Consider the following 26,703-nt stretch of genomic DNA (forward strand, 5'->3'; position numbering starts at 1 on the left):
AGATCAAGCCGCAGACGCACAGATGTGAACTTAGCACTTAGCCCAACCCAAAGTCGGATTCACGATATGTTGTTCTCAAACTGGATGCCTAACCTCGTCAGCAGAAATATTAGGGACGTTCGATACCAGTTTTTTTACTCAACACTTGAGAAGTCGCAGATACCGATACAGAATACTGATACCACTAACATAAAATTTCCCCCCAAAAAACAATGACAGGTAAGTTTAAAAAAGACAGATGTATCCCAATATTACATAATTCCTTTTAAATTAATGTAAATTTTCTGTTCTTCAAATTTTTATTTCGTCATCATAAAACCAGCCAAAAGAGGGTGTCGTGAGCTACGATATCTTAAAATAAGGCTAGTATCAGCACAGAAACTGAGCGGGATCGGTACTTGCCCATCCCTGAGAAATATTATCACTCTCTCTCAACAACAATATTGATTGTCTTCTGATATAACAGCTCAAATGAATATATATATATATATATATATATATATGTATATATATGCAGATACCCGATACCCGGCCTTATTCCAAGGTATTTGTACACGCAACGGTGGCCGTCACCAGTATCGGCCAATTGCTTGTGGCCATTTTACAATCAGGTATCGACCGCCTTCTTGTGGTCATCAGGAACCACAAATTAGAAATTGGAAGCATAGAAAATTGTCTTTAATTTCATGCAATTTTCAGCAGGAGTATACTCAATCTTATTTTTATTTATTTTTTTATGTTTCAAAGGTACAAGTGGTATCAGTACTTGGTATCGATGTGACTACTAAAGAGTTGGAAAAAAAGTCGTATCAAACATCCCTAAATCAGTGTTTCTCAACCCTGGTCCTGGGGGCACACTATCCAGCCTGTTTTCCATGTCTCCCTATTCCCAACGCAGGTGATTCCAATGACAGCTCATTAGAAAGCCCTGGAAAAACCTGATAACAATCCCCACCTGTGTTGGAATCGGGAGACATGGAAAACAGGATAATGTGCCCCGAGGACCAGGGTTGAGAAACACTGCCCTAGATATACTGGAAACAAAATTGGAGCTGGAGATATGCAAACCAAGTTGTTGTCACAAGGGAGGAAGTTGGAGAGAGTGATTGAAAAATTATTTGTAAAAGATGACTAAATGAAGGAGAGATTAGAACTTGATGGGTGTCTTTGAAGCTCAGGGGTTAAAATGAAGTTCCCCCTTCCACTCTCCGTGAAGATGATATTATATTTGCAGAGCGTAGTGTGGGTGGGGGAAAAAAACTCTCTCCAGCATTGTTGTTAGTTTTATTGGAGCATTAATGGCTGTGTTTTTCATCGGCAAGTTGTTCTGTGGAAGGAATGCATTTCTGAAGGATGTTTTATTTGCCCATTGCTGTTCCAAATCATTTTATTTTGCTTTGGTTCACATCATGTAACTAATTGTACATCGCTGTGAGACTAATGTGTTTTTAACCCAGCATGCCCCCCAACCTAATTCCCCTGCATCTCACCTCGCAAAGCATCTCTTTTTCCTGTGTTGGAGTGCTACAGGATGTGTTCATGTTGTTAGCTTCTCTTTCGCATCGCTGTCTTCGCCTCTCAGCGTGGGGACTTTGGGATTGCGGCAGAGCTGCGTTGCCATGGCAGCGGGCTATGTTGCCGAACTGCGTACACCTGGGATTTGGAGTCTCTGCGTAGTCTCCCTCTCCTCTATTTATCCCGTCTTTTTCTCTGCTTTTCTTTGGTGGAGGAGAGGCTATCAGCAGCTTTCCCTCTAAGCATCCGTTCCCACTCAAAATAAAGTCACATACATAATGAAACACATGTACCTGCCGACAAAATTCATGTCCATGCCACTGCCTCAGTCTCCATCACTACCTTCCTCGTTCTCTGTACTTCGTATCCCTGTTCATTCCCATGTGGCGGTTCAAATATGGCATTGTGGGATACGGCGTTCCCTTGGGTCTGCCGGCATCACTGTCTGTAGTTTACTTTGAAAAACAACAAAGCTTTTCACCGGACTCTACTTCTTATTCTCATCACTTGATTTCGACTTTAATAGCATTGACTTAACAGACTATAAACTTAACTGCTGGTATTGATGTCAGAGCGATAATCAGCTAGATTTGCATCAACGCCTACGTAAACCCGCACCCACCACGACTGTCTGTGAAAATAATGAATGTCTCCTTTGACTGTTCAAGTGTTGTTTGTGAGAGCAAAGTAATCATATACATGATATTTTTTTTAATGTTATTTCTTACTTAGTTCTGAAAACACGTGTCCTTTTATTTACCTCTGCAGGTTTTTCTTGAAGTTTTTCTTGAAATGCAACCAGAATTGTCTGAAGACGGCAGGAAACCCCAGGGACATGCGGAGATTTCAGGTACCAGCAGATGAAAAACAAATGCATGGTTGCCGGATGAGGGGTTATGATGAGATGCCACAATTGAGTATGTGCAGAAATCATCACAATTCAAAACATTCCACTATAAGGATTTTTTTTTATTCAGTTAAATTGGTCAAAACATGAATCACAATAAAAAATTTGCATCAAGCGGGAATTAAAATGAAATCAATCAAGATGACTTCTCTAGAAAAAAAAAGACAAAAGAAAGCATTTATATGTTTGAGAGGCTTCTGGGATGCAGGAAATAGGTTGAGGTGTTTCAGGAAGTTGTCAAGAATTGAGTGATTGGCTCCAGATGGAAGAGGTCACACTCTGTGACCCAGGAAGTGGTCACCGGGGACGCTCCTGCCTCACTTCCATTGCCATCTTTCAGCACCAGCGGCCCCCGTCTGGCATTCCGTTTCTCCCGGCTAACCCGGTCCCCTCTGCCGTCTCGTGCGCTCCTCTGTTTGCTTTAACTCCTGGGATGTGACACATGCTGAGAAGTTATGAGCCCACAAAGACTCTCATCTCTGGGTTAAAAGGTGCTCTGTGCTGGACACAAGTCAGCTGCTTGATCGATAATTTACAGTTATTTTTCTTAGAGTGACCCTCCCTTTCTACCACCTAAAGCACCAAAGTTTTTTTTTTTTCCAGCTTTTTTTTCCCCATTGTTTTTTCACGTCCGTAATTATTTCCATGTGTTTATTTTCAAACAGTGAAATTATTTTCTAAAAATGAATAATCTGAGATCTAAGAAAAATATCATATTGACCTAAACCCAGCCACAATTAAACTTTTTTTTAATTTTTTTTTTTACTTTCGATTTACGATTATTACTTACCACAAGTGTCCTCTTATTAATTTTGTTCATGTCATTCTTGCATGGCAGATTTGTGATAGAACCCACACATGTGTCCAGATCAAATTAGGGACACAATATATCATGCCCTGATTTAACAGCCAGTAAAAGTGGGAGATTTGCTCCATATGTTTGGTGTCATTGAAGGATCACGCAGAGATGATTAGCCGGCTGCATGCTATATGAATCACACAGTTAGGAGAGGCCATATGGAGACCCAAAAAGAGGGGTGCATGAATGCTTATATATTATCAAGTTCCCACTGATGTCACATCGCAGACTGAGAAATCATATAGCATCACCTCTGTGCCGAAACAAATTGCTTGACTTGAAACCAGAGATTGTAACTCCCAGCATGCTGTCCAAGTCATGCACAGACGCTCATGCTTCATTTCCTCTGTGTCAGGTGGTCCTGTCCAGCACCGTGAGCGTGGACGGTCACGTCCTAGCAGTGTCTGACAACATGTTCGTCCACAACAACTCCAAACATGGTCGGAGGGCTCGCAGACTGGAGCCGGGCGAGTCCGCGGAGAATACTATGGAGTATGGTAAGAACAGACTGTGTTACATTAACATCTGCATCTGCGGCCCGGTCCACAAACATACACTTAAGTTACTCAACTGTCATTCTTAATTATATAGGAAACAGATGTGTTATGACACTGAGTTTATTCATAGGACAAGAGTTTATTCATAGGACAATTAATATGCTGCTGTAATACTTTGATTCATATAATTTAAAAAAAGTAAAGTGAGCGATTATTTGTATGCAACATATTAATTCGCCACAGTTTATTTGACAAGTCATACTATAGCCCAGGAATGGTCAACTTAAATGCTGCAGCGGGCCACAATTTTTATTATTATTGAGGGGGCTGTTTTAGATATGGACAAAATATGCAAAACATAGTTACTGGTAGTTTTTGTTAATATATTTCTCAGTGTATAAGGGATTCCTTATCCAAACACATCAACAAAAGTTATAAAGCAAACAACAAAATAGCCATATACTGTATTTTTTTTCCAGTGCAAAAGGCTCTCTTGCATGAAAATGACCAGACAGCACATAACTTTTGGAAAACAAACCAACAATAAGTGCAAGAACTCATTTTGTGCACCCCAAAAATCAACTCACTCAAAATTTTAATATTGTTCAACTACTATGTGTTTCCTACCGAGCTTTCCAAATCCACCAAAAAAATAAATAAATAAATAAATAGGCCTACTCTATAAAATTCGGTATAAGCGCAACTAAGCCATGCCTGCCATCTACTGGTGATAGGTAATATTACAACTTAAAAAACTACACTTTACCCCTGCATATTTGCAATTCAGCACCCATGGATTTACATATTCACAGATTTTTTTCCTTGTATTTTTTGCTGTTTTACCAAGATTTTCTTTCCCATATACTCAGGTTTTTTGTGTGGAAAAAAATATATTAAATATTCATTTGCGTTTTTCTTTTCTTTTCTTTTCTTTTCTTTTCTTTTCTTTTCTTTTCTTTTCTTTTCTTTTCTTTTCTTTTCTTTTCTTTTCTTTTCTTTTCTTTTCTTTTCTTTTTTTTCCGTTCTTTTCTTTTCTTTTCTTTTCCTTTGAAGATTTTTTGGGGGTTTGCCAGTTATCCACTCCTGCTGTTGTAGCCCTTTACCAAGTGGGGAGCCATATTTGGTAGCTTAAAACGAGAAATGGATGCATAAATTTTAAGGCAGAAGATCTATGTGAATTTTTTTTAACCCTCGTGCATTTTGCTTAGCCAATTATGTAAATTAGGTTTTGATTGTGCAGGGGGGGGGGAAAAAAATAAAAAAAAAAAAAAAAAAATGAGCCACGGTTTTGGAAAACTGGGGGACCGTCAAAATGCGAGTGTGCCAACATTTCTGAGCCATTGCATGAGGGAGATAACAATCATAATTACGCTGGCATCGGATTTAGCCAACCGCGTAACATTAATGTACATTATAAGTGACATTTTTGGACCGATTGGACACTGCATGTATTTTATTGCAATTTCCGTGATTTCTGCATGAAATCCTTCTATGGACATTCCTCGACGGTGCCATGGGCATGAGAAAGATTTTGCACCCCAAATCCACCAGGTGGCGGTAGAGGCCAATTAATGATTTTCCTTGCAAACGCCTCACTGATTCCAGCACACCATATTCCACACAGACTTATTTCTTCGTGCTTTTTACTGATTGTGCATTCGACAGGATGTTAGTGGATGCGCGTGCACGTTAGTGGGCGCGCGTGCGTGTTCGTGGATGCGCGTACACGCGCGCCACTTATATTTTTGTGCAGAAAAAGGTATTGCGAGCTATTGACTTATGTTTCGTGTTGGGATATGCTGTTTTTTTGTCTGCATGGACGTGGGAAGCACGTTCCCTAGTGGGAGGGGTCGAATGGCAATGCTCGTTGTCGTTTTTATTCCCCAAAATGAGCCACTGTTAGTCGTTGCAATACAGCGGTTTTCCTCAGTGTGTGAAGGCTGTTATTTATTATTTTTTTTCTCTTTCTTCACTTCAGAACTTCAGAATTAATAGCGTGCATATTCCACACGCATGCACAGTTCAATCATCCATTTTGAACAGCCGAGCATCGACATTTGCTCGCCAAGGCTGCAGGGGGCAGGCGTGCCATTGTGGCCAAACGTGCGTGCAACGTGGAGGTGACGTATTTCCCTTCGTGCATTCTTCAAAACATGGCAAGGAGCATGGATCGGTGGAAATAATAACCATTAGGGATAAGACAAAACAAAAAAAACGTTTTTTTTTTGCAACTTATGAAGTGTAACATGTAACGGTTGTCGAGATGAATTCCTCGTCGGTTATCTTATCTGGCCGTTGCATTTCTACGTGTGAAAGTGCTAAGCTTCGATTTTTATTCGGCTAGTTTGTATTCACAACAACGTGCTAACGTGCTAAGAGGCTAACGTGCACGAGACATGAGCTTCGTGGATCTCAGGAAAAGAAAGAAAAGAACGGCGATCGGACACACAAAAAGCTGCAAATGCAAGTTGGCAAGTAAGTACTTCTACAAAATAAACATAAACGAACATATGAGCACGTCCTGGAATGCCGCGGGGGACGTGTAGCTTCCGAACGGTATGTAGCTCGTCGCTGTGTTGACTTCAGTTCGCCGGATACAATTGGATACAGGCGATGTAAATTTGTCCGAAAAAGACGCACGATTTCCGGGTAAAGTAAACGGACGGATCGGTGTAATGGAGCTTTTTCTTTCCGTTATTTGTCCGGAACCGTACGTCCTACGGGGAAAATTACACATATCTGACACATATCTGGAACCGTGAGCACAAGAGATACGTGGCTCGTTGAAGTGCGACGCCGGATACGGGGGTGTAAATCGGGCCTTCCTGTATCCGAAAAACAAACACAATTTGCGGCTAAAGTCACGGAGGGGTCCCGGTGCCGCTCCGGAGCCCCACAAAAAGTACTTTTTTCCCCAAAGTTTTCTATCAAAGCTACCGTGTTGCCTGATGCTCTAACTATGTCATATGAAAGATTCAAATTTATTTATTTATTATACATATATACAACACAGTTAATTTTCTTCATAATCTATTATTTGGCTTCTGTTGTCCTATGGCGGGGGGAAATAATAATAATAAATAAATATACTATATTTATGCATAGTTTTGATGCCAATGAACATTTTGGGTGGTTGAAAGAAAAAAAAATATTAAAAAATGACTTAGTTATCACACCTCAAAGTAGAATTACTTATTTGGCTAAAATTTACTTTTCCAGGGTGTTTTGCATTAAATTGCCATTGTCAAAAAATTTGGCATGCATTGAAAAAATTGTTGTTATAACTTATTGCCTTATTCGAAGCTCTAATTATGTCATATGAAGTATTAATTTTTTATTTATTTTTTATACATGTATACAGCACAGTTCGTTTTCTTCATAGTCCATTCTTTGGGCTTGTATTGTCCTAAGAGGGGGGAATACATAAAAAAAAAAAAAAAACTTCATATGTATGGATAGTTCTGATGCCAATGAACATTTTGAGTGGTTGAAATAAAAAAAAATGTTAAAAATTGACTTAGTTATCACACCTCAAAGTAGAATTACTTATTTGGCTAAAATTTACTTTTCCAGGGTGTTTTGCATTAAATTGCCATTGTCAAAAAATTTGGCATGCATTGAAAAAATTGTTGTTATAACTTATTGCCTTATTCGAAGCTCTAATTATGTCATATGAAGTATTAATTTTTTATTTATTTTTTATACATGTATACAGCACAGTTCGTTTTCTTCATAGTCCATTCTTTGGGCTTGTATTGTCCTAAGAGGGGGGAATACATAAAAAAAAAAAAAAAACTTCATATGTATGGATAGTTCTGATGCCAATGAACATTTTGAGTGGTTGAAATAAAAAAAAATGTTAAAAATTGACTTAGTTATCACACCTCAAAGTAGAATTACTTATTTGGCTAAAATTTATTCTTAGAGCGTGTCACTGATTCCAAGGCACAAGGGTTAAATGTACTTTAATACAATTTTATCTGGATATCAAACTTTGCAGGGAGATACTTGTACCTCTTTGACCATGGAAAATACCAACAATTTGATCCCCCTTAAAATGGATGGATAGATATACCATACCTTGCTGTACCATACCATGCCATACCATGCCGATTTAATTATATAGCACATTTAAAAGAAGCCAAAAGTTGGCAACAAGTCATAAAAAACAACAAATGAAAATCACAGTTAAAAGCATATTAAAACACATTAAAAGACATAAAAAAAATAAAATAAATAATCACTTAAAAACAAAACAAAACAAAACATGAAATGTGCATGGTGTCAAAAATGGGAAGAGGGCAGTCACTCTGAAGTTTTGAAGGCCAAAGAGTAAAAAAAATATGTCTTAAAGTGTGATTTGAAAACCTGGAGAGTGGGGGCTTGCCTAACAGGCAGAGTGGCAGATTATTCCACAGTTTTGGGGCTACTACTGCGAACGCCCAGGCTCCCCTGAGATTCATCCTGGATTTGGGAACAGCCAAAAAATGTTTGACGGGAGGCCTAAGGGACCTTTAGGGGAACATAGGGTTCCAGCGGGTCAAAGACGTAGGAGGGTGCATGTCCATTGAGGCACTTAAAAACAAACGATACATTTTAAAAATCAAAATGTACAGGAAGCCAATGGAGGGATGCCAGTATAGTGATGATGTGCTTCTTGCTTCCATGTAGTGGTAGATCTATGTGGTATATAATTGATGCCCATTATTTCCACATTTTGTCCCCCCAAATTTCCGCTTTCACATCTTAAAGCAAAACATCATTAGTCATTTCTGTTTTGCCTTTCTTTCCAGCCACCCCTTGTATCAAAGCCATCAGTCCCAGTGAGGGCTGGACTACAGGCGGGGCCATGGTCATTGTCATTGGGGAGAACTTTTTTGATGGACTGCAGGTCGTGTTTGGAAGCATGTTAGTTTGGAGTGAGGTAAGGATCAAAATTCTCATTATAATGGCTGACATTTCACATAGGCCCATACATGCGTTCATGTATTCCTCTTTTTAATGTTTTTTCCTGACATAAATTTGTGACTTTCCCACAGCTAATCACGCCACACGCTATCCGTGTCCAGACTCCTCCTCGTCACATTCCAGGGGTGGTAGAGGTCACATTGTCTTACAAATCAAAACAATTCTGCAAGGGAGCTCCCGGACGCTTCATCTATACAGGTGATCATGCAACAGTTTGTGGATTTTGCCATTTAGAGGTGGTGCTGTTTTTGTTAGAACAGTTGGAACTTGTGAGAGATTTTCTAAGTTAGCTGTCTGTTTTAGCACTGAATGAGCCGACAATAGACTACGGTTTCCAGCGACTTCAGAAAGTAATTCCACGGCATCCAGGTGACCCAGAAAAAATGGCAAAGGTGAGAGACTCACAGTCCTTCAAATACTGCTAAATAAAAAAACACATTTCATTGTACCTTTGAACTGTATTTTCTATATTCTTGGGCAAATATTAAGATAACAAACTACTTGCAGGAAATTCTGCTTAAGAGAGCAGCAGATCTTGTGGAGGCTTTGTATGGGAATCCACACAGTAATCAGGTAAGAGGCAAAAACTTTGGGCTAGTTACTGTGGAAACGACTCGACTTTCAGACATTGTAGCCAAAATGCAAACGTTAACCACACATAAAAATATCTTTCACACATTCCTTGCATTTGGGAGATATTCATTAATTATGTTTCAGAGGATTCTTACTTTATGGTACAAAAATCTGAGACACGACCGTACTCGTGGTGTGTATCTCCTGTAGGATATGCTGCTAAAAAGAGCAGCCGACATTGCGGAGGCCCTCTACAGTGTTCCCCGTCCTCACAGTCAGCTGCAAGCACTGCCCAGCTCACCAGCCCATGGCAGCGTTATGGGTTTGGGTTCCTACCCTTCCCAATTAGGTGTCAGCATCGGCGAGCCAGGACAGAGCAGCCAAGGTGAGCGGAACGGTTTGTAATTTGAGTACAGAAAAAGACTCATATATAGGACCCAACCTTTGAATACTTTCTCCAGGTTATATTCGCAACTCAAGCAGCTTATCGCCAAGAGGTTACCCCTCAGCTTCCACGCCTCAACAGTCAAGCTATGGAGGCAGCGGAGGTATGACGGGTGGCTACGGAACCGTTCCGATGACAAGTCTCGGGGTTCCCGGCTCACCTGGCTTCAGCAGTGCTTCCCCCACGGCATCCCCTTACAGTAAGACACTTGTGACTCGCAGAGGTGGCAAATCCAGGTCCAGAAAGTGAAACCCCTGCCACAGTTTGGCTTAAGCCCCAGGTGCTAGCTAGCTAGCTCCCATGGTGCTCGTTTACCTGCAAGCTGATGCTAGCTAGCTAGCTCCCTAGCTATCTCTCATGGTGCTCATTTACCTGCTTGGGAGCTAGTTACCGGAGCTAGCTAGCATCAGGGGCTAAAGCCAAGCTGTGACAGGGTTTTTACTTTCTGGACCTGGATTTGCCACCTCTGTCTCAGACTGCCCATCATGGTATTGTGATGTCAAGACCCGAGACTGACATCAGGCTCTCGTCCACAGTCATGCCCTCCAGCCCGACCATACCGGGAAGCTCCAGCTCGTCGTCATCTCTGTTGCCTTTCTCCTCTTTCCCATCCGCTGCTAAACAGAAGAGTGCTTTTGCTCCCGTGCTGAGGCCCCAGGGCTCCCCTTCCCCTGCCTGCCCCGCCTCTGGGGGGAACAGCTTCAGAGGTAGCCATCCAACTCACTATCTGACCCCGCTCTCTGAACTTACGAATGCAGTCTAACCCCTTCCTCTAACCACGACAAGCTTTGACTGAACGAGATACAGAAAGTTGCTGGATGTGCAGTACTTTAAATGCAAAATTAGAATCATAGATTTTGCATATTTTTTTCTCTCCAGCGATGACGGGCCTGGTTGTCCCTCCGATGTAGCAAATCTACCCCAGACCACTGCTTCACTTAGCCCCTCTTTTGGCACTAAGAGGGCAGGGAGGATGGAAATTTGACAAATAGCAGCAATGACTAACTTTGCTACCTGAGCCCATCCTGCCATTCCGTAGTCCTATTTTTACGCAGGCGGATGAACGGGCAAACGTTAGAAACTATCCAAAGACAAGACATCTTTCAAGAGGTTTAGGAGATTACTTCAACCCTACTACAGACAGGCAATGTTTCTTTGCAAACCAGTCTGGACCATACAACACTGTGACATGAAGAAAACCACATGGTCCTAATTCAAACATAAGCTTCAAAAGCTCTCTCTTTTGTTCTGGCCTATTATCACATGCCAAATTCTTTGTTCTTCCATCACCTGCCCAAACCTTTGCCAGAGATGTATACACGAGCACTGAACATTTTTGAATGATGGACAGCTCTGATAAGCAGGGTGCTATTCGTCTGTGTATGGACACTTTAAACAGCATGTGTGTACACTGTCTGTGAGTTAACAACATGTTTTGTAGTAGACTTTTTGAAGACAATTTACATTCCAGAAAAAAATAGACCCTTTATTTTTTGTTCTGATCTCTAAGATTTTACAAGTGAGAATTGTTTGTCTCAAGGGTTATTACTAAAGGAATTCATATATTGATTTATTTAAGTACAAACAATTTAACTTATTATAGCTAGTTTAGGGAATAATATAAACATGTTTTATAAAAGTGATTCTTTTTCCAACTGTTGATTAAGTTTATTGAACAACAATGCCATTCAATTTGAACATTTTTACTATGTGGATTTCATTTTAAAAAAAAATAAAAAAATTGGACTTTGCAAGATCTTTGCATAACTTGGATTAATGTTATGCATTATGAGTCACGCCATAAAAGGTTACTGTCCTTGTATAAAGGAAAAAGTTAGTTAGCCTTATTTCATGTGTGATGCATGCTTTGTTGAACCAATATGACGCTGTAATTATGTCATCCTACATTGCAAATTTGACACAATAGCGTAACATTTACATTTTCAGCTTCATTCAACATGTTTCTGCAGAGCACATGTTAGTTACTATGCAGTACTGTAAATGAAAGCACAAAAAAAAAAAAAAAATCAGTACGAAATGGCTACAACATACTATTTTTTAGTCACTGATACGAAACCACAACATGAATGCCGTTCTCAGGGTGTGAAAACAAAGAACACACAAAGTTGAGGACATTTATAAATTTGTTTTTAGAGTTTGGTTAACTTTATTTATTAAAAGATATTAGCAATTTTAATGTTTTAAACCCATCTTTCTTTAAAACGGTACAAACATGGTGCAAATGTGATTTGTATATCGCAAGGTGTAATTATATTTTGTGCTCCAAATAAAACAATGAAGCAAATCATTCATTCTTTGTTTTTAATTGTGTTAGTTCCTGCGCATGAATTTGAAATCTATTAATTACCAATTAAACTGTCCATTAACCCTGCTGTTATTATGTGGGTCAAACTGACCCATTTGACAGTTAAAGTAAACTTTGAAAGTAGTTTTTTGGTGTAGACTTATGTTTGGCTTATTAAAAATAGAATTTGTACACATTTTTGTTAAAGCATTTATGTTACTTAAAAAAAAATCTCAGAAACGTTACTGTGAGAGGAAATTGTTACTTATGGAGTTAAACAGAGATTTTAAAACATGTTTGTTGACATTTTTAACATTTCTGAAAGTGTTTTGATAATTAAGCAAAACCCGGGTCAAAATGACCCAGGGTTATTATTATTATTATTATTATTATTATTATTATTATTATTATTATTATTATTATTATTATTATTAGTAGTAGTAGTAGTAGTAGTAGTAGTAGTAGTAGTAATAAAACAAATCAGAAGAGTACAAATGAAGTTTTGGCTTTGATAGTTCAGCAGGATTACCCATACACAAAAAGTCTGATACTTTTGGTAATTACACATCACCCTGGGTCAAATTGACCCAGGATGTTGTGACGAATCGAGTGAAACAAGCATAATACATGGGTTGAAATTAAGTATTGTCTATGTTATTAACAAATGTGTATTCACAGAAGAGTTTCGGACACTTTTGGACTATTATAAATATGCCACTGGGTCATTTTGACCCAGAATTTTTTTATTTATTTTTTGCTGTTCCAGAGAAATGAAGATAAAACACTGGTTAAAACAAAGTACTGCATTTGGATTATACACATTTCATAATGTTTGGATGACTGAACATGCCCCCGGGTCAAAGTGACCCAGGGACATTATTGTTGTTCCTCTCAAACAAACACAACAGGAGTGTTAAGAATTTCATAGAGTGTCTTGCTGGATATATTTGTGATCGGTTGAACTGTCATCTGTATGCTTGTGCAACTTTTACCCCGGGTTTTCACCGGATGCGGTTGCGGTGCGGTGCGTCTTGACTGCGTGCTCCGGACGGGTCAATTTTTTTGTCAATCCACACCGGCTCCGCACAGCTGCGGTCCGGCAGCTCCGTCGCCGCCCACTTCCCAACGTGTCTCGCGGGACCGCGCGCGCGCGATCATGTGGCATTTCACAACGACAAACATACAGAAAGTCTGTACTCAACAGAGAAGCAGAAAGAGAGGTGGACTTCTTTTGATTTAACCTTTTCTTCTTCTGCTATGAGATTCCATGCAGCATCCTTTTTTTGGTTGTCCTTATAAAAAGGATGTGCCGTGTCATATATTATTTTGTGGTTTTCCACCTCCAATATAAACCTCTCCTCGTCCATGTTCGCTGGTGTCTAAACCGTGAATGAGCACATGGCCCGGCGACGCCCACGTCACGTTTTGCTGAAAAGCTTGCGAAATAGGAGCTGGCGAGTGTTTTATTCTGAAAGGTAACCGGAAATTTATTTTGAAACTGCGTCGGTCTTCCTGTCCCGCTCGATGTGTTTTGTGCTAGCTTGCCGGAGGCCTACCGCTGCGGCGTCGGGCAAAAATAGAAAATATAGGTCTATCCTTGCGGAAGGCCTGCGGCACGCCGCAGCTGAGACGCAGTCGACACGCAACGCACCCGCAAGCGGTGTAAACTGCACCATTCGAATGAATGGAATCTAATTGCTTGCGTCGCCGGACCGCACCGCAACCGCACCGCAACCGCATCCGGTGAAAACCCGGGGTTATTCTATACAGCTAGCTGATGAGCCGCAGCATCTTAATTGTAATGTGAGTGTTAAAGACTGAGCAGAGCATGTCAAGATAAACAACAACACCCACCTCCATCCCCCATCGTTTTCCCTTTCTCCTCTCCAATAAGCCTGCTTGTCTCTGAGGACTCAGCCTCTGGGGGCCCCAAGTGAGAACCACATGAGTCTCCCTCCTCTCCATATTTCACTCCCGTTATACAGAACATGTGTCGCACCCTTTCCTTGCTTTTTTTAAGTCTTTGTCTGGCACGCCGACATCCCCGCTTTGGTGCCTGTATCTGTTTTGTTCTCCTGAAATGGCCCTTCTCCGTTAATATAATTAGCACTGGTAAAGGAGGGCAGTTAATTACCCACTCTATTTTGATCAGGTAATTAATGTAATGCCAGGAAACAGCAACTGTTTCATTAACATGGCGCTCAGAGCAGTAAGGGGGCAGGGTAGCACCCATGCCTTTACATAGTATATTTACGGATAAACATGGAATCAACTACTGGGATATATAAGCCACCTGGCAGTCATGTGACCTCCATAGTAGTCTGAGCTACCTTTCTAACAAAACAAAACAAACAAAAAATCTTCCTCCTCAACTCCTCTCTGCTTTGATATGGTGTTAATTTGCTGAGTTAAAGTCAGCTTTGTTCCCGATGCCACAGCATTCATCTTACTGAGTGCTCCTCTTGCCCAGCGGTGCGCGAGCCATATGCGCCTTCTCCACTTGACTGTTCTCACTGTTGCCGTTGTTGTGGCAGCAGCATCAGCGCCATTTACTGCCTTCTGATCACAGTTTGGATAAAGACAAGATGAGATGCCACCTGCTACAGAGGCGTTACACGTCACACTGCATGCACCACTTGGAAGAGAACCCGGCATCTGCTCTAATGAGAGCAAAGACCATGTTATCTTTCATTATTGATACTGCATATGTATTGATGAGTTTCCAAGTTAAAGGCACAGTCACACACAATAATAATAATAAAAAACAAACAAACAGACATGCCTCTTTTTACTCTCAAGGGATGTGTTTGTGTTTATATACCCAATTAGCCCTGCGGCCACAGCATGGCCATGCATTAGGCTGACATTAGCCCCGGGTGTATGCAATATGTGTGTGTCTAAAATATGCAGCACCCCTTTCTCATTTGAGCCATGCCTTATTAGGCAGTATGAGGATAAGCGTGACAGGGGCGGCCTACTGTTTTGTCAAAAAGATTGGCTGCCACGCACAGCCAGTGTCCTTTGACTTGAGCCGGTCAGTAAAACCTGCGTTGTTGCCCATTAGACCATTGGACCCCAATTCCTTTTTCTAAAACGAATCCCCTGCCCCTTATGCCATTCCCCTGGGTGTCAGTAGAGTGGGGTGGCAGATGGGACAGACACAGAGCTGCCCCATGAGACCCCCCCCCCCGAAACTAAATACACACATACGCAGACAAACATGTATAGGTGCACACACTCAGACATGCATGTATACGCGTTTGCATAAGTAGCACACGCACAGCACAGCAGCAGCAGCAACACACAACTTCCCTGCCCCCAGACGCAAGCCTCATCTGTCAACCTTCCTCTTTTGTCCCGAGCACAGGAGGATGTTCTGTGAACCCAGAGTGACGTCTCTGTCCCTTCCACTCAATCTGTGCTCTGTCTACTTAAGCATGTGTGTGAGCTTGGCTCAAAGAGCTGAAAGGTAATCATGTCTATTGGATGATAGCCTAATATGGCCTTAAAGTAATTTATTACATAATGTTGCACTTATGACGGACAAAAACTTGTGCAAAAAAAATTGAGTTGGCGGACTTTTGTAGTGTTTGTGCTTGATCAATGAACTTGACATCACAGTCAAATTCAGTTCATACTCTGATGAAGGATTTTGAAAAGAAAGATGCTGGAGAGAACAGTATGTGTGCAAGTTTGTAGTCTTTGTTTCAAAACTTGAAATGGCTATTGGCACGGCATGCACAGGTGGGTAAAGGAGCCAAAACTTGTACTCAAGTAAGAGGTCTGTTACTTTGGAAAAATATACAGTAATTCTAGTAAAAAATAAATAAATCTAGTTTAAAAAAAAAAAAGTAGTCTTCCAAATAAATACCTGAGTAAGAGTATGCAGGCAATGAAAGAAATACTCAAGTCTTAACTAGTGAGTAACATGATTTTTATTATTATTTTTTAATCAGAGAATGAATGTCAAATAGATAAAAGCCTAAAATAGGAATGTGCATTTTCACATTAAATATCACTTTACTTAAGAATAAAATTAGAATAATAAACACCCCAGGATTGGCTGGCAACAAGTTTGGGGTGTACCCTACCTACTGCCGAAACCAGCTGGGATAGGCTCCAGCACCCCCACAACCCTTATGAGGAATAAGCGGTTAAGAAAATAGATGGATGGATGGATGGATGGATGGATGGATGGATGGATAATAAACACCATCTTTATAATATATCATGATGGCAAAAAGTAGTTTTGAAATAAATAAAAAAATCACATTGTGTTTTCTCAAGTTCAAAATGAAGTTCATGTGTAGCCTGAAATTTTGCCATTTTTAAGCAGACAAAAACTTTGTGTCCTGGTCTCTTGGTTAATTTTACATGGAATGACCTGTTTAACGCATACTGGATGTAACCTCTAGCGACTTGTTTTGAATTTATCATCAGTTAAGTTGGTCATTAAGACAACTTGTTTACTCAAAGCCCAATTAATGACTACAAACTCTGACCAAACATTGTTTTTTTAATTTAATTTGGTAATGATTTTACTTTCTAATCACGTGTGCAATGTTTTGATATTAATTAGAGTCAGCGATCCTGTTTAGAGAACAATTGTGAGGAACTTAGGGATTTTGTGCATTTTTTTTCTCATGCTGATCTGGGAAATAATAGGAGATGACATTTGTTTACTTTTATTTTGATGTGGGTGTGCTCACTTTTCAAGCTCTGTAAAAATATACCGGTAGTATCTGGTTGTCGTCGTTAGTTTTACGGCATTTACAAACAGCTAGATAAGAGTTATGCATAATACATTATTATGGTCAGGCGCGCGCTTTGTTTAGGGTGCGCGCCCGCGGCGGAGGTGAGGAGAACCCGCGTGGCGTGGGTGGGTGATTAATTACAGGCTCGACGTGTGACAGAGGTGAACTCCGAGGTGGTACTGTCTGCTGCCGACATGGAGAGAAAGTCTGCCTGGCTAATTGACCTGGCTTCTGTAAGGCCATCCATCAAGCGTGGCCCGAGTGGCCCCGTAAGAAACACATTATTCAGAGGTAAGTTAGTTAAGCGAGGTCGCCATTCATTACCCGTATTAGCTTCTCTCCGTCTGTCTCAGCTAGCAAGTCGTGAAACTCGCCACTCCAATTGAATTAGTTGGCAACATAACACGCACATTTGGAAAGCGGTCTCTCTTTCTCTCTTTACGTGTCCTTTTAAAGTCATATTTTACACATGCAAACACCTCGTGGGAAGTTCCAAGGCAACTTTGCGCTAATGTAAAACAAAACTACGCTGGCCAGGAGCTGAAAATATGATAGGAGATTAATCACGTTTCAACCAACAAAACTAATAAACAGTTTGAAACGTTCAATATTAGACAAGCTTTCATTGAAGCAACCACTTCTGTACCACCCGTTTTACTGGATTTTGACTGATCTTACCAAAAGAAAGACTCTTTGTTTCATCAGCAAAAATTAAAAAAAAAAAAGTGTATTTCTATCTTTTTCTGTTCTTTAGTTATCAGCTTTAGAGTATAGCTAAGTTTTGTCTAAATTCCAATTCCTGAAGAAAAAAAAAACTAGAAAAAGAGCTTTTTGTAAAACAAACAGCACAACTTCGACTTTAACACTACTATTTTTTTTCTTTTAAGACAGTTCAAATATAAATAATATTTTCCTGAAATAAAACAGTATTCCATAAACATAAAGTGCTTTTGATAACAAAATAACAGTTATTGCACATTAAAAAAAAATACACTTGGCTGGTCTGACTCCAGCTCTTCCGCAGCATCCAGTGGTCCAAGCTCCAGAAGTCTACGTGACCGGCTAAACGAGCCGTGAACCCCTCGCTCGCCGGTTGCTCGAATCCAGCCTTCGAATCTGGCCTTCGTTTCCATCGAGACAGACCCCGAGCGAAGGTTGATTCTCGCGCTTGCGCTGTCATTCGTGCCATGTTTTTTTTTCATACTCGCAATTCATTGTGGTCTATATCAAAATTGAGTGAGCATCGATTTTCACTAATTTTCAGAGTGCATTGTGGGTAGTTTTGAGTCCCCTACATTTTTGCTCCCTGGACATACGGACTCCCCTACAAAATGGTGTGACCCCCTCACTATATAGGGATTAGGGTGCACATTCCAACACAGCCTGTGTGAGCATATTAATGACGCTAAGTAGGCTAAATGTATAATAAGAGTCAAAAAGGGGTCAAACAGTCACTTCCTGTGCCTACCCTTTCTCTTCTAATTTGCCAATTAGTTTGTGGAAGGGTTTTGCTTTTCATGTTTGTTAAATATTTTTTACAACTTAATTTCATTTAGATGGTATACATAATTTTTTAATTTCTGTTTTCTGTAATGCAAAGTGGAAGGGAGGTTGAAATTTGTTTTTCACTATTTGTAATGATTCCGATTGTGTTAAAAATGTGTCATTTTACAGCACAGTAATGCCCTTGAACCTTGTGGGTGGCTAGGTTTAGGCCCCAAAAGATGGAGTAGCGTGAAGTTGTAGCTCCTAAACCTGGTCATGGCCCACATGTGCTTTCACTCTCCCAGTTATAGGAAAATATATTGGAGTTTCGTGAAGACAGGGGGGAGAAGAGATTACTCATCCCCCAAAGATGACTTGTCATATGGTATCTCTCTGCTTGTGAAGTGCAAAGTTACAGTAGGTGCATAACCTATAATGATGAATTTGTTGTTTTTTTTGGGGAGTATTTTTTGAATATATTGGTCTACATTATTTCAACATTAGGTTCACCTTTATAATCTAATCAAATATGACTGATACAAAATTTTGTACAAAGATAGAGATTTAGATAGATAGAGAGAAGATTTTACTAACTATGCAGTTGAACCCTAAAGATGGAACATAATCTTTTCCAAGATGCTGGTTAACTTCAGCTTTGCCCATAAGACATTTAGAATGAAATTTAACCCATTCAGGTGATTATTTTATTCAGGGTTGCCAGCATAAGTTCAATGTTGGGCAATAGCTTACCTGTGATTATTGTGGTTTGAGTCCCGCTGCAGGTAAAACAAAAACTCCTAATTATTGAAGGTTTGCTAGTCTGCATCCAGACTACACTCAAGGTGCCCCTAAAGAAAAACGTATTTTTGGTGGATTTCCGAAGATAAGATGTAAGCTCTCTTACCAGGGACAAATGGAACATTTCACAGAGCACTATTCTGAGCCTGGCTGCCGTGACATCTGATGAAATATAGGATACAGTTTGAAGTCAATCTATTCGCCTCCAAATCTGTCTATGCTTCTTGAGGCTTTACAACACCAAGTGCCCCCTTAGGTCCTTCAACCATTTCTTTGGCCATGTAGCATCCACACATCTCAAAACTAAAGTTGATAGATTTGTAATAACCCAAAAATTGTGGCGAAACCTCCCAACTTCTCTAGACTGACGTTGACTCACTGTTTGTTTTACAAATTAGATTAGATAGAAAAATATCAATATATTGAGGCAAATTAAGTTTTTCAATTGAGTATGTTTGAAGTACACTGCTTACATTAGTTTACTGCAGTACGACTGTTTACTTATTAGATGTGACGAAAAAAAAAACAACTATATAAATGTGGTCCAGGTTGCACAATACAAACTGCAATTATGAATACATGTTAACTGTGCAGCAAGGCTCTGAGCATTGCTGTCTTTAATTACTAGTACACCTCTTTGGGCAGGTGTACCTAATGTTATGGCCGTCCAGTGCATCGTCACAACTTTTGAGAGCAGATGGTTCAGGAATCCTGTTGCCTGAGCAGCCTCAAAGCGCCACCTACCTGTGAGTTTGTCATTTTCTCTGCCAAGTGCTGCCTTTCTCCTGTGGAGGCATTTTATTGTTAGCATTAACTGTATTTGTAGCAGTGTGTATTTGTTTATACTCCAACCAAACACATTATAAAAAAGTGCATGATACAATATTCAATACAAAAGCTGCATTCAAAATATTGCCCTTTACAATGATAATGTTCAGTTTAGTTTGACATGACTTGAGGTATTATTTAACAATGCTTGTTTATTGTGGTTGCAGTTTACAGTGGTAAAGAGCTGTGCTACATCGAAATGAGAGTTCCTCATATTTTTGACTGTGGACTAACTTAAAAACTGATTAACTAAAAACAAAACATATTTTGGGTACTGTAATATCTGGTACACAAGTATGTTGATGCTCTTTAAATGAAAAATGTTTGATGATAATGTGATTATTGTTATCCATTAATTAGATTCACAAAAAAACACTAAACATAATAATGCTCACTGATACAATATGAAATTTATGTTAGTTCTTTGCATTTCTGAGCTGGGAAAAAAAAAAAAAAGTTACGTAAAAAATATTGAAAGGTCACCAGTATTCAAAGTGCACATTACTAACCTTAACATTAGGGCAATTTTGCCGAAAACGCCAAAAAAAGGTGTACCCAAAGTAAGCTTGAAGCTGTTCCAGAACCATTTGGGGTATCGGCACATTATTTATGTATTTATTTATTTTGAAATAACCCTGAGAATTTTTGCCACCGGTGGGACGCCCGCATAATGAACGCATGTTGCTTGCTTTATTCTCAATTTTTTGTCAAGTAGTCAAATAGACTTTTCAAGCACTTTTTAAGCATACTGTAATATCACTAATGTGATTGCATGTTATGAATGGTGTAATAAGCAGCAGTGTGGATGTGGCATACCAGCACTTGCAACACTGTGACGACAACCATTTGATCCGTCCCCTGAACACCAACATGCTTGAATATGCAGGAGGATAACTAATCAAATAAATCCACTCATTACGAAGGCTGCCGGTATTTCTGCTTTTGCATTAATTATGTCGGCATTAGCATATCAATCAGAGAAATCAGAGATCATGTAATTAAGGTTTAACCAAAAGCACCTGCTGCCTGTGAGTTTTGGTGTGCTTTGTGTGTGCGTGCATGCGTTTCAGACCTAATCTAATCTGGCCTTTGACAAGATGCTCCCTCATCAATCCTGAGCTGTCGGAGTTCTGTTTTTTTGTTTTGTTTTTGTTTATAGGCTTGGGTGGTGGCGTTTGGCAGAGACATCCTGCTAACTGTTGTCATGGTGATCAAATTGATTGGCAGGGACGCCTGATTAGAAAGGAAGAATAGTGGACAGGTGGAAGGAGGCGGGCTGTACATCTATTTGAACAGATTGGGACAAAGTGAGGACTCGCTGGGTGTCATGAGGGGAGCCACTGTCTGTTTTGGCTCCACTTTCACCTTGTAAAAGACGACTAGTAATTACTCCAACGGTCCATAGAGAGTATTGGAGTAATCTGAACCTTTCACAATATCACCAGATGTTCTTGTTTGTGGTTTGATTCAAATTTAAAATTAAAAGAATCAAAAGCAATCAGTAATTAAACATTTATTTGAGTTGCCATATTGACAGATTTTGCCACAAGTTTCTGGAAGTACATTTTATTTCTCCAATAGTTAATTTCTACAACTCTTAAAAAAATAAATGTAAATTAAAAACGTGTTGTAAGAGCAACATCTCTGTGTGTATAATCGGAAACCTGCCATTAAGTAATACACTACTGTTGAAGTGGTGGTTCTGGTTAGTTGTGCTGGTTTGGCGGAGGAGGATGACCACCTGTGGGGGAAAGATTGATGGAGCTGAAAGGAAGATGAAATAATTTGTGCAAAGGGAAAACCAGAGGAAGCCATTTGTAAGGAATCCATGGAAGAAAAAATACACAGAGGAAAAGAGACGGTACGGGAGGAGAGATGAGGAATGAGAACGGGGAGGAGCGAGAGGAAGGGAATGGGACTCCGGGGACCGAGTCTCAACTGTTTGTGATGACAGCCTCCGGCCTCTGGCCTCCTCCCCAACGCTTCCTGCTCCATTTCCTTTTCTTTCATTCCTCATTTTTGTCTTTCTTTCTGAATTATTACTGTTTGCTCTACTTGTGGTCACTCCCAGATTTCACCAGGTTCTCCCATCCTTGTAAAAACAAACGTATGGCAAATGATACTCAGTTGTTACTTCAACACTTTATTGGGAAGTACCAGTAGTAGTATTCAATGCCTTATTGATTCCACAAGGTAATGGAGGCAACCCAATGCATTGATTTTGGTTCTATTGACCTGATAGAATCACATAATTGATGCAGATTTTTGAGCTGTACCTCCTTGATGTGCCGTAAATCTCCTGTTGCAGCCCATCCCATTGTTATATTGAGCTCTGATGAATGCATAAGCTATTTACTGCTGTGATTTTTTTTTTCCTTTCTCTCAGTTCAGGCTATGGAAGCAATGCCTTGAGAGGGAACTTCGAAATCTGTGTCAAAGTCTGCTTAGATGGGACGATCTATTGCCAGATTTCGTGGTTGTCACATTCCAACTTTGCCCTTAGACATTTACTTGCTCATCTTATAGTAACAAAAGTTTTTTTCCAAATGTTAAGCATTTATCATTAATCTACAATTTGTGTCCAAAAATTCCAGGGCTGGTGTGGTATTTCAATATCTAAACAAAGGTTTTTCCGTTCAAGTACTCGCACTGGTGTCTAATACACTTTCCCGGCTTTTTGTGCCAAGCCTTTATGCACCCCTAAAAGTAATCTTTCAAGATCCTCCACAGCTTATCATGGCCATCTTGTTGTCATTCACATCTTCAACACGGGACACTTTGATGACCCATTGGAGATTGGGAGTTGGGGGGCGGTAAAATCAGCCAAGTCAGGTGAGTGTGGAGGTTTCACCAATCGGCCAGGAGCTGTAGGATGCTTAAAGCATTGTAAGCACTGTCATGGTGAAGCAGTCACTGGTTGTAATACCACAACCCTCATCAAGTGGACACGTGCAACGTTTTGTAAATATGCTGGATCATCGTCTGGCCCACACTGAAGGGGGAAACTCATCGTTATAGGGTTCGTGGCACCGGTCTTGGAACTTTTGAGTCACACCTCATATTTTGTACCACATCTCCAAGGTCACTGATGGCGATGTAGATAAAGTGATGCATTTGCGTGACTTCTGTGCAGGTTGTGTGGGTCCAGTTCTCACCCACTGATTATGTACAATACATGTGAATGGTTGTCTGCCTCTTCACGTGGCCGGTGTTTGGTGACCAATTCAGGGTGTTCAGTGCCTTTCAACTGGAACCGGTCAGTGTGGCTCCAGATCCCTACGACCCTGAGAAGCATAGGAAAATGGATGGATGACAGGTGAGCTGCCTATACAATCAAACCTTGCTAGTCAATCACAGGCCACACAGTGTTTTGGTTCACACCAAAACCGAAAAGGCGATCTGAAACGTTTCCTTCGCGAGTGACCTCACAACCTCTGCACTGGGAGACAGACGTGCTAACCAGATGGCCACCATGTCACCTGCTTTGAGGATGAATCTGATTAATTTTTGGGGGATAAAGTTATGGTTGCTATAGTTAAGGTTTTATTTTTAGTATATACTATATAAAATTTATTTTATTTGTAAATATTACCTTTTCTGAAGGGTGGTTGAGTGGTTAGCACGTCCGCCTCCCATTTCTGAGGACTCCGGTTCGAGTGCAGGCTCCGGCCTTCCTGGGTGGAGTTTGCATGTTCTCCCCGTGCCCGCGTGGGTCTTCTCCGGGTACTCCGGTCTCCTCCCACATTCCAAAGACATGCATGGCAGGTTAATTGGACGTTCCGAATTGTCCCTTGGTGTGCTTGTGAGTGTGGATGGTTGTTCGTCTCTGTGTGCCCTGCGATTGCCTGGCAACCAGTCCAGGGTGTCCCCCGCCTACTGCCCAGAGCCAGCTGAGATAGGCGCCAGCACCCCCCGCGACCCTTGTGAGGAATAAGCGGTCAAGAAAATGGATGGATGGACCTTTTCTGAAAAAACAGAAACAAATTTTTATCACAATTTAACTAAATTTTATTAAGTTATAGCTAATTCATCTTTTTAAGTTATCCATACCCAAAAACTAGTATAGTTCAATTTAATCAAAAATTATTAGTACAAATCCCTCATAAAAGCATACAAAGTTACACCAAGTTCAAAACGTTTAGTAGTAGTTTTTGTAAAAGTTTAAGTATTGTATACTAATCGGGTTTACAGTGCAGTTTGTAAACTATAATTATATTTGAATGTCATGTATTGATAAATCTAAGTCAAGAATGTACTGTATCTTTGTTGACTTTACAATGATTCCTGTGATTGGCTGGCTATCAGTCCAGGGGGTACCCTGCCTTGGCAAATTCAGCTGGTATCGGCTCCAGTTTACGCGTGACCCTAAAGAGGACAAGCAGTGAAGCGCCTCTCTTCATTTGGATTAAACTCTGCTACATGTTGTACCTCTGTTTTACCACTGGAGGGCAGGAGTGAATTGGCCTTGGTGCGTCCCCAGATCCATATATTGTATATCAGAGTTACAGTTCATTTATAGAAAATACTTCAGAAATCATATTGAATTTGACTTTTATTTGTTTTCATCGAAGGGATTTACAGAGGGTTTTCTTTACCTTTTCAGGGCTGTCCCAACTTATTGTAGTTCATGGGCCACGTGCACCCTTACAGGATTTGTCTCAAGTCAGCCAGACCTGTTCAATCATCAGCATAATGAATGTAAGTAACAATATAGTTGATGTTTTATGTTTTAATGAAAAGCAATACATGTACTGTACATTAAGGTTATGATCCATTATTTTTACCAACAAAATTAAGAAAATTGCAAAATTGGCTTTAGTTTATCATATACATGTGCCATAACATTGCTTTATATAAAATCACAGGTATTTGGAACAGAGAAAATTAGCAAATTCACATTTCACTTTCTTTCAAATTAAATCTAGCAAAAGATCTAGCAATTATTTTCACTACATTCGCTACATGTGCATAACAATTCTCAAAACTAAACTGACTTTTTAAACCGTAAAAATTAAATATATAAACTATTACACACATGGATTCATTTTCAAAGAACTGGAAGCAGAACTTGTGCTGTGTGATAAACTGTATGCAGTTTAGTCACAGCAGTTGCTAAAATCACCCTACTCAACCATGTTTTGTTTTTTTTCCTTAACCTTTTGCTCTTCCCAGCACATAAAAGCTCGTACCTAACTTAATTTATTTTGCACCCAGCCCATTGGATTTCTCAAATTAGGACTCAGTCTACACTACAGCATATACATTTAAGGTCTTATTTACAGTCCAAAATTATAGAAACTTTAACAAACTTTTAACTATTTGGGTCCTACAGCATTTTTCACTTTCAAATTCATCCTGCTGGTCGGATTGAATCGCCTTGTTGACCGGTTTTGGCCCGTGGGCCGTATGTTAGGCACCACTTCTTTATACAATAGAGGGCAGACAATTTACAGCATATTTCGCTTGTACATAATAAATCACCACTTTTCAGGATACAGCATGTTCACTCTACAATTAACATTTTTTTTTTTCAACACGTTAGATTGGTCAATGAATTCAAACCACAACAAAAAACAGCAACCTCTCGTGCAGATTGACCAATAGTGATTTGTAAATTAAATTTACTAAATTCTGCCAAAGGAAGTTTTGTCCCAATGCAAGCGATTTGCAGTCAGATCATTCTTAGTTGGTGTGACGCTCACATTCAATGCTAACGCCGCAGTTGTGACGCTACAGCAACTATAGTACAAATTAATGAGCTGCTGACACTTATTAATTGCCTAGTCATCATGTCGTGTTTTCATGTAATGCAGAGTAAGATCAGGTGATTTGCCAACATGCCTGAGCTGTGCTACAGTTTGGACGTGGAACCTGCCTGCCGTTGGTTTGTCATCTGCCATATGGCTTTCCCCAATCAGAGCTCTCATTGTTGGCATTGCAACCAGGATGAGGCGAGAGACACAGGAATACTGAACAATTTCTCCCTTCTGAGACAAATGTCAAGTATTAGTTTTATTTGAGAGTAAATGTTGAGTTCATCTGTTCAGTTCTTTAAAATTGTTTTTTTCGATTTCTACTTTTCCCCACCAAGCAGTGTGTTATTTCAAGAACACTTGATGTAATGTCTGGATCACTGCCCAAAGTTATACCAAGCTTGCATTTTCTGAGTGAACCCCTCATCAATCTAGAATCGGAAAGAAACTGGAATAATAATGACATAGTAAAAAAAATAAAATAAAAAAAAAGTACATAGTTTAGTAGCTAATGAATTTTGTTGTCACCTGCAGCCTGTTTATGCCTTTGTTTTAAAACTTCATTACCAGTAGTTGCCTTGTATGTTATTCGTGACTTCTTTGTGACATTTTATTCAGCAAACATTTTGATACTTTATTTGATGTTGATGCAAAATGATAGTATTATATATATGCTGAACAAATGATATGGTTGTTTAATTTTTTGTTCTATTGTGAAGATGAAACACTGAACAATTTTCATGATGGTCACATTTTGATCATGGTTATTGTGCTATAGTGATACAGTCCTGCTGAACGAAACAATAAGCGACCATCCCTACAAATATATATGCACATCAACAAAATTCTATTAATGTGCATTTGCTGTCAGTAATAGGAATATGATTTCATTCGACATTTTACGTTAGTATGTTATCCGAGGATGAAATCAAGGATAAATGGGCTTCTGGGCTAATTCCCCATTTTCATGACAATAGCTACTAATTTATTTTTCATTACTAATTTAAAATGTAAAT

At 39.8% G+C, this 26,703-nt stretch overlaps 1 protein-coding gene and 1 long non-coding RNA gene across 5 annotated transcripts in view; both read left to right on the top strand.

The window, feature by feature from the left end:
• Window positions 1–12,069, top strand: part of ebf2 (EBF transcription factor 2) — a 43,139-nt gene extending 31,070 nt beyond the window's left edge. For 2 of the 4 annotated variants that reach the window (XM_077522346.1, XM_077522348.1), the window contains exons 7-16: window positions 2,284–2,365; window positions 3,637–3,778; window positions 8,572–8,702; window positions 8,818–8,944; window positions 9,050–9,138; window positions 9,254–9,319; window positions 9,530–9,704; window positions 9,781–9,963; window positions 10,301–10,471; window positions 10,644–12,069. In XM_077522346.1, the coding sequence (XP_077378472.1) occupies window positions 2,284–2,365; window positions 3,637–3,778; window positions 8,572–8,702; window positions 8,818–8,944; window positions 9,050–9,138; window positions 9,254–9,319; window positions 9,530–9,704; window positions 9,781–9,963; window positions 10,301–10,471; window positions 10,644–10,675 (1,198 nt within the window). In that variant the 3' untranslated portion in view covers window positions 10,676–12,069. Of the gene's footprint in view, window positions 1–2,283; window positions 2,366–3,636; window positions 3,779–8,571; window positions 8,703–8,817; window positions 8,945–9,049; window positions 9,139–9,253; window positions 9,320–9,529; window positions 9,705–9,780; window positions 9,964–10,300 lie in introns of all 4 variants that reach the window. The other 2 variants (XM_077522345.1, XM_077522344.1) reach the window with 1 other exon arrangement.
• A 4,781-nt stretch (window positions 12,070–16,850) lies between these two features.
• Window positions 16,851–26,284, top strand: LOC144019631 (uncharacterized). Its single transcript, XR_013283729.1, has 5 exons — window positions 16,851–17,114; window positions 19,752–19,852; window positions 23,068–23,250; window positions 24,538–24,632; window positions 25,748–26,284. It is a non-coding gene; the product is annotated as an uncharacterized LOC144019631 (long non-coding RNA).
• The last annotated feature ends 419 nt before the right edge of the window (window positions 26,285–26,703 follow it).

This window comes from Festucalex cinctus, chromosome 5 (assembly GCF_051991245.1).
Source record: "Festucalex cinctus isolate MCC-2025b chromosome 5, RoL_Fcin_1.0, whole genome shotgun sequence".
Taxonomy (NCBI): Eukaryota; Metazoa; Chordata; class Actinopteri; order Syngnathiformes; family Syngnathidae; genus Festucalex; species Festucalex cinctus.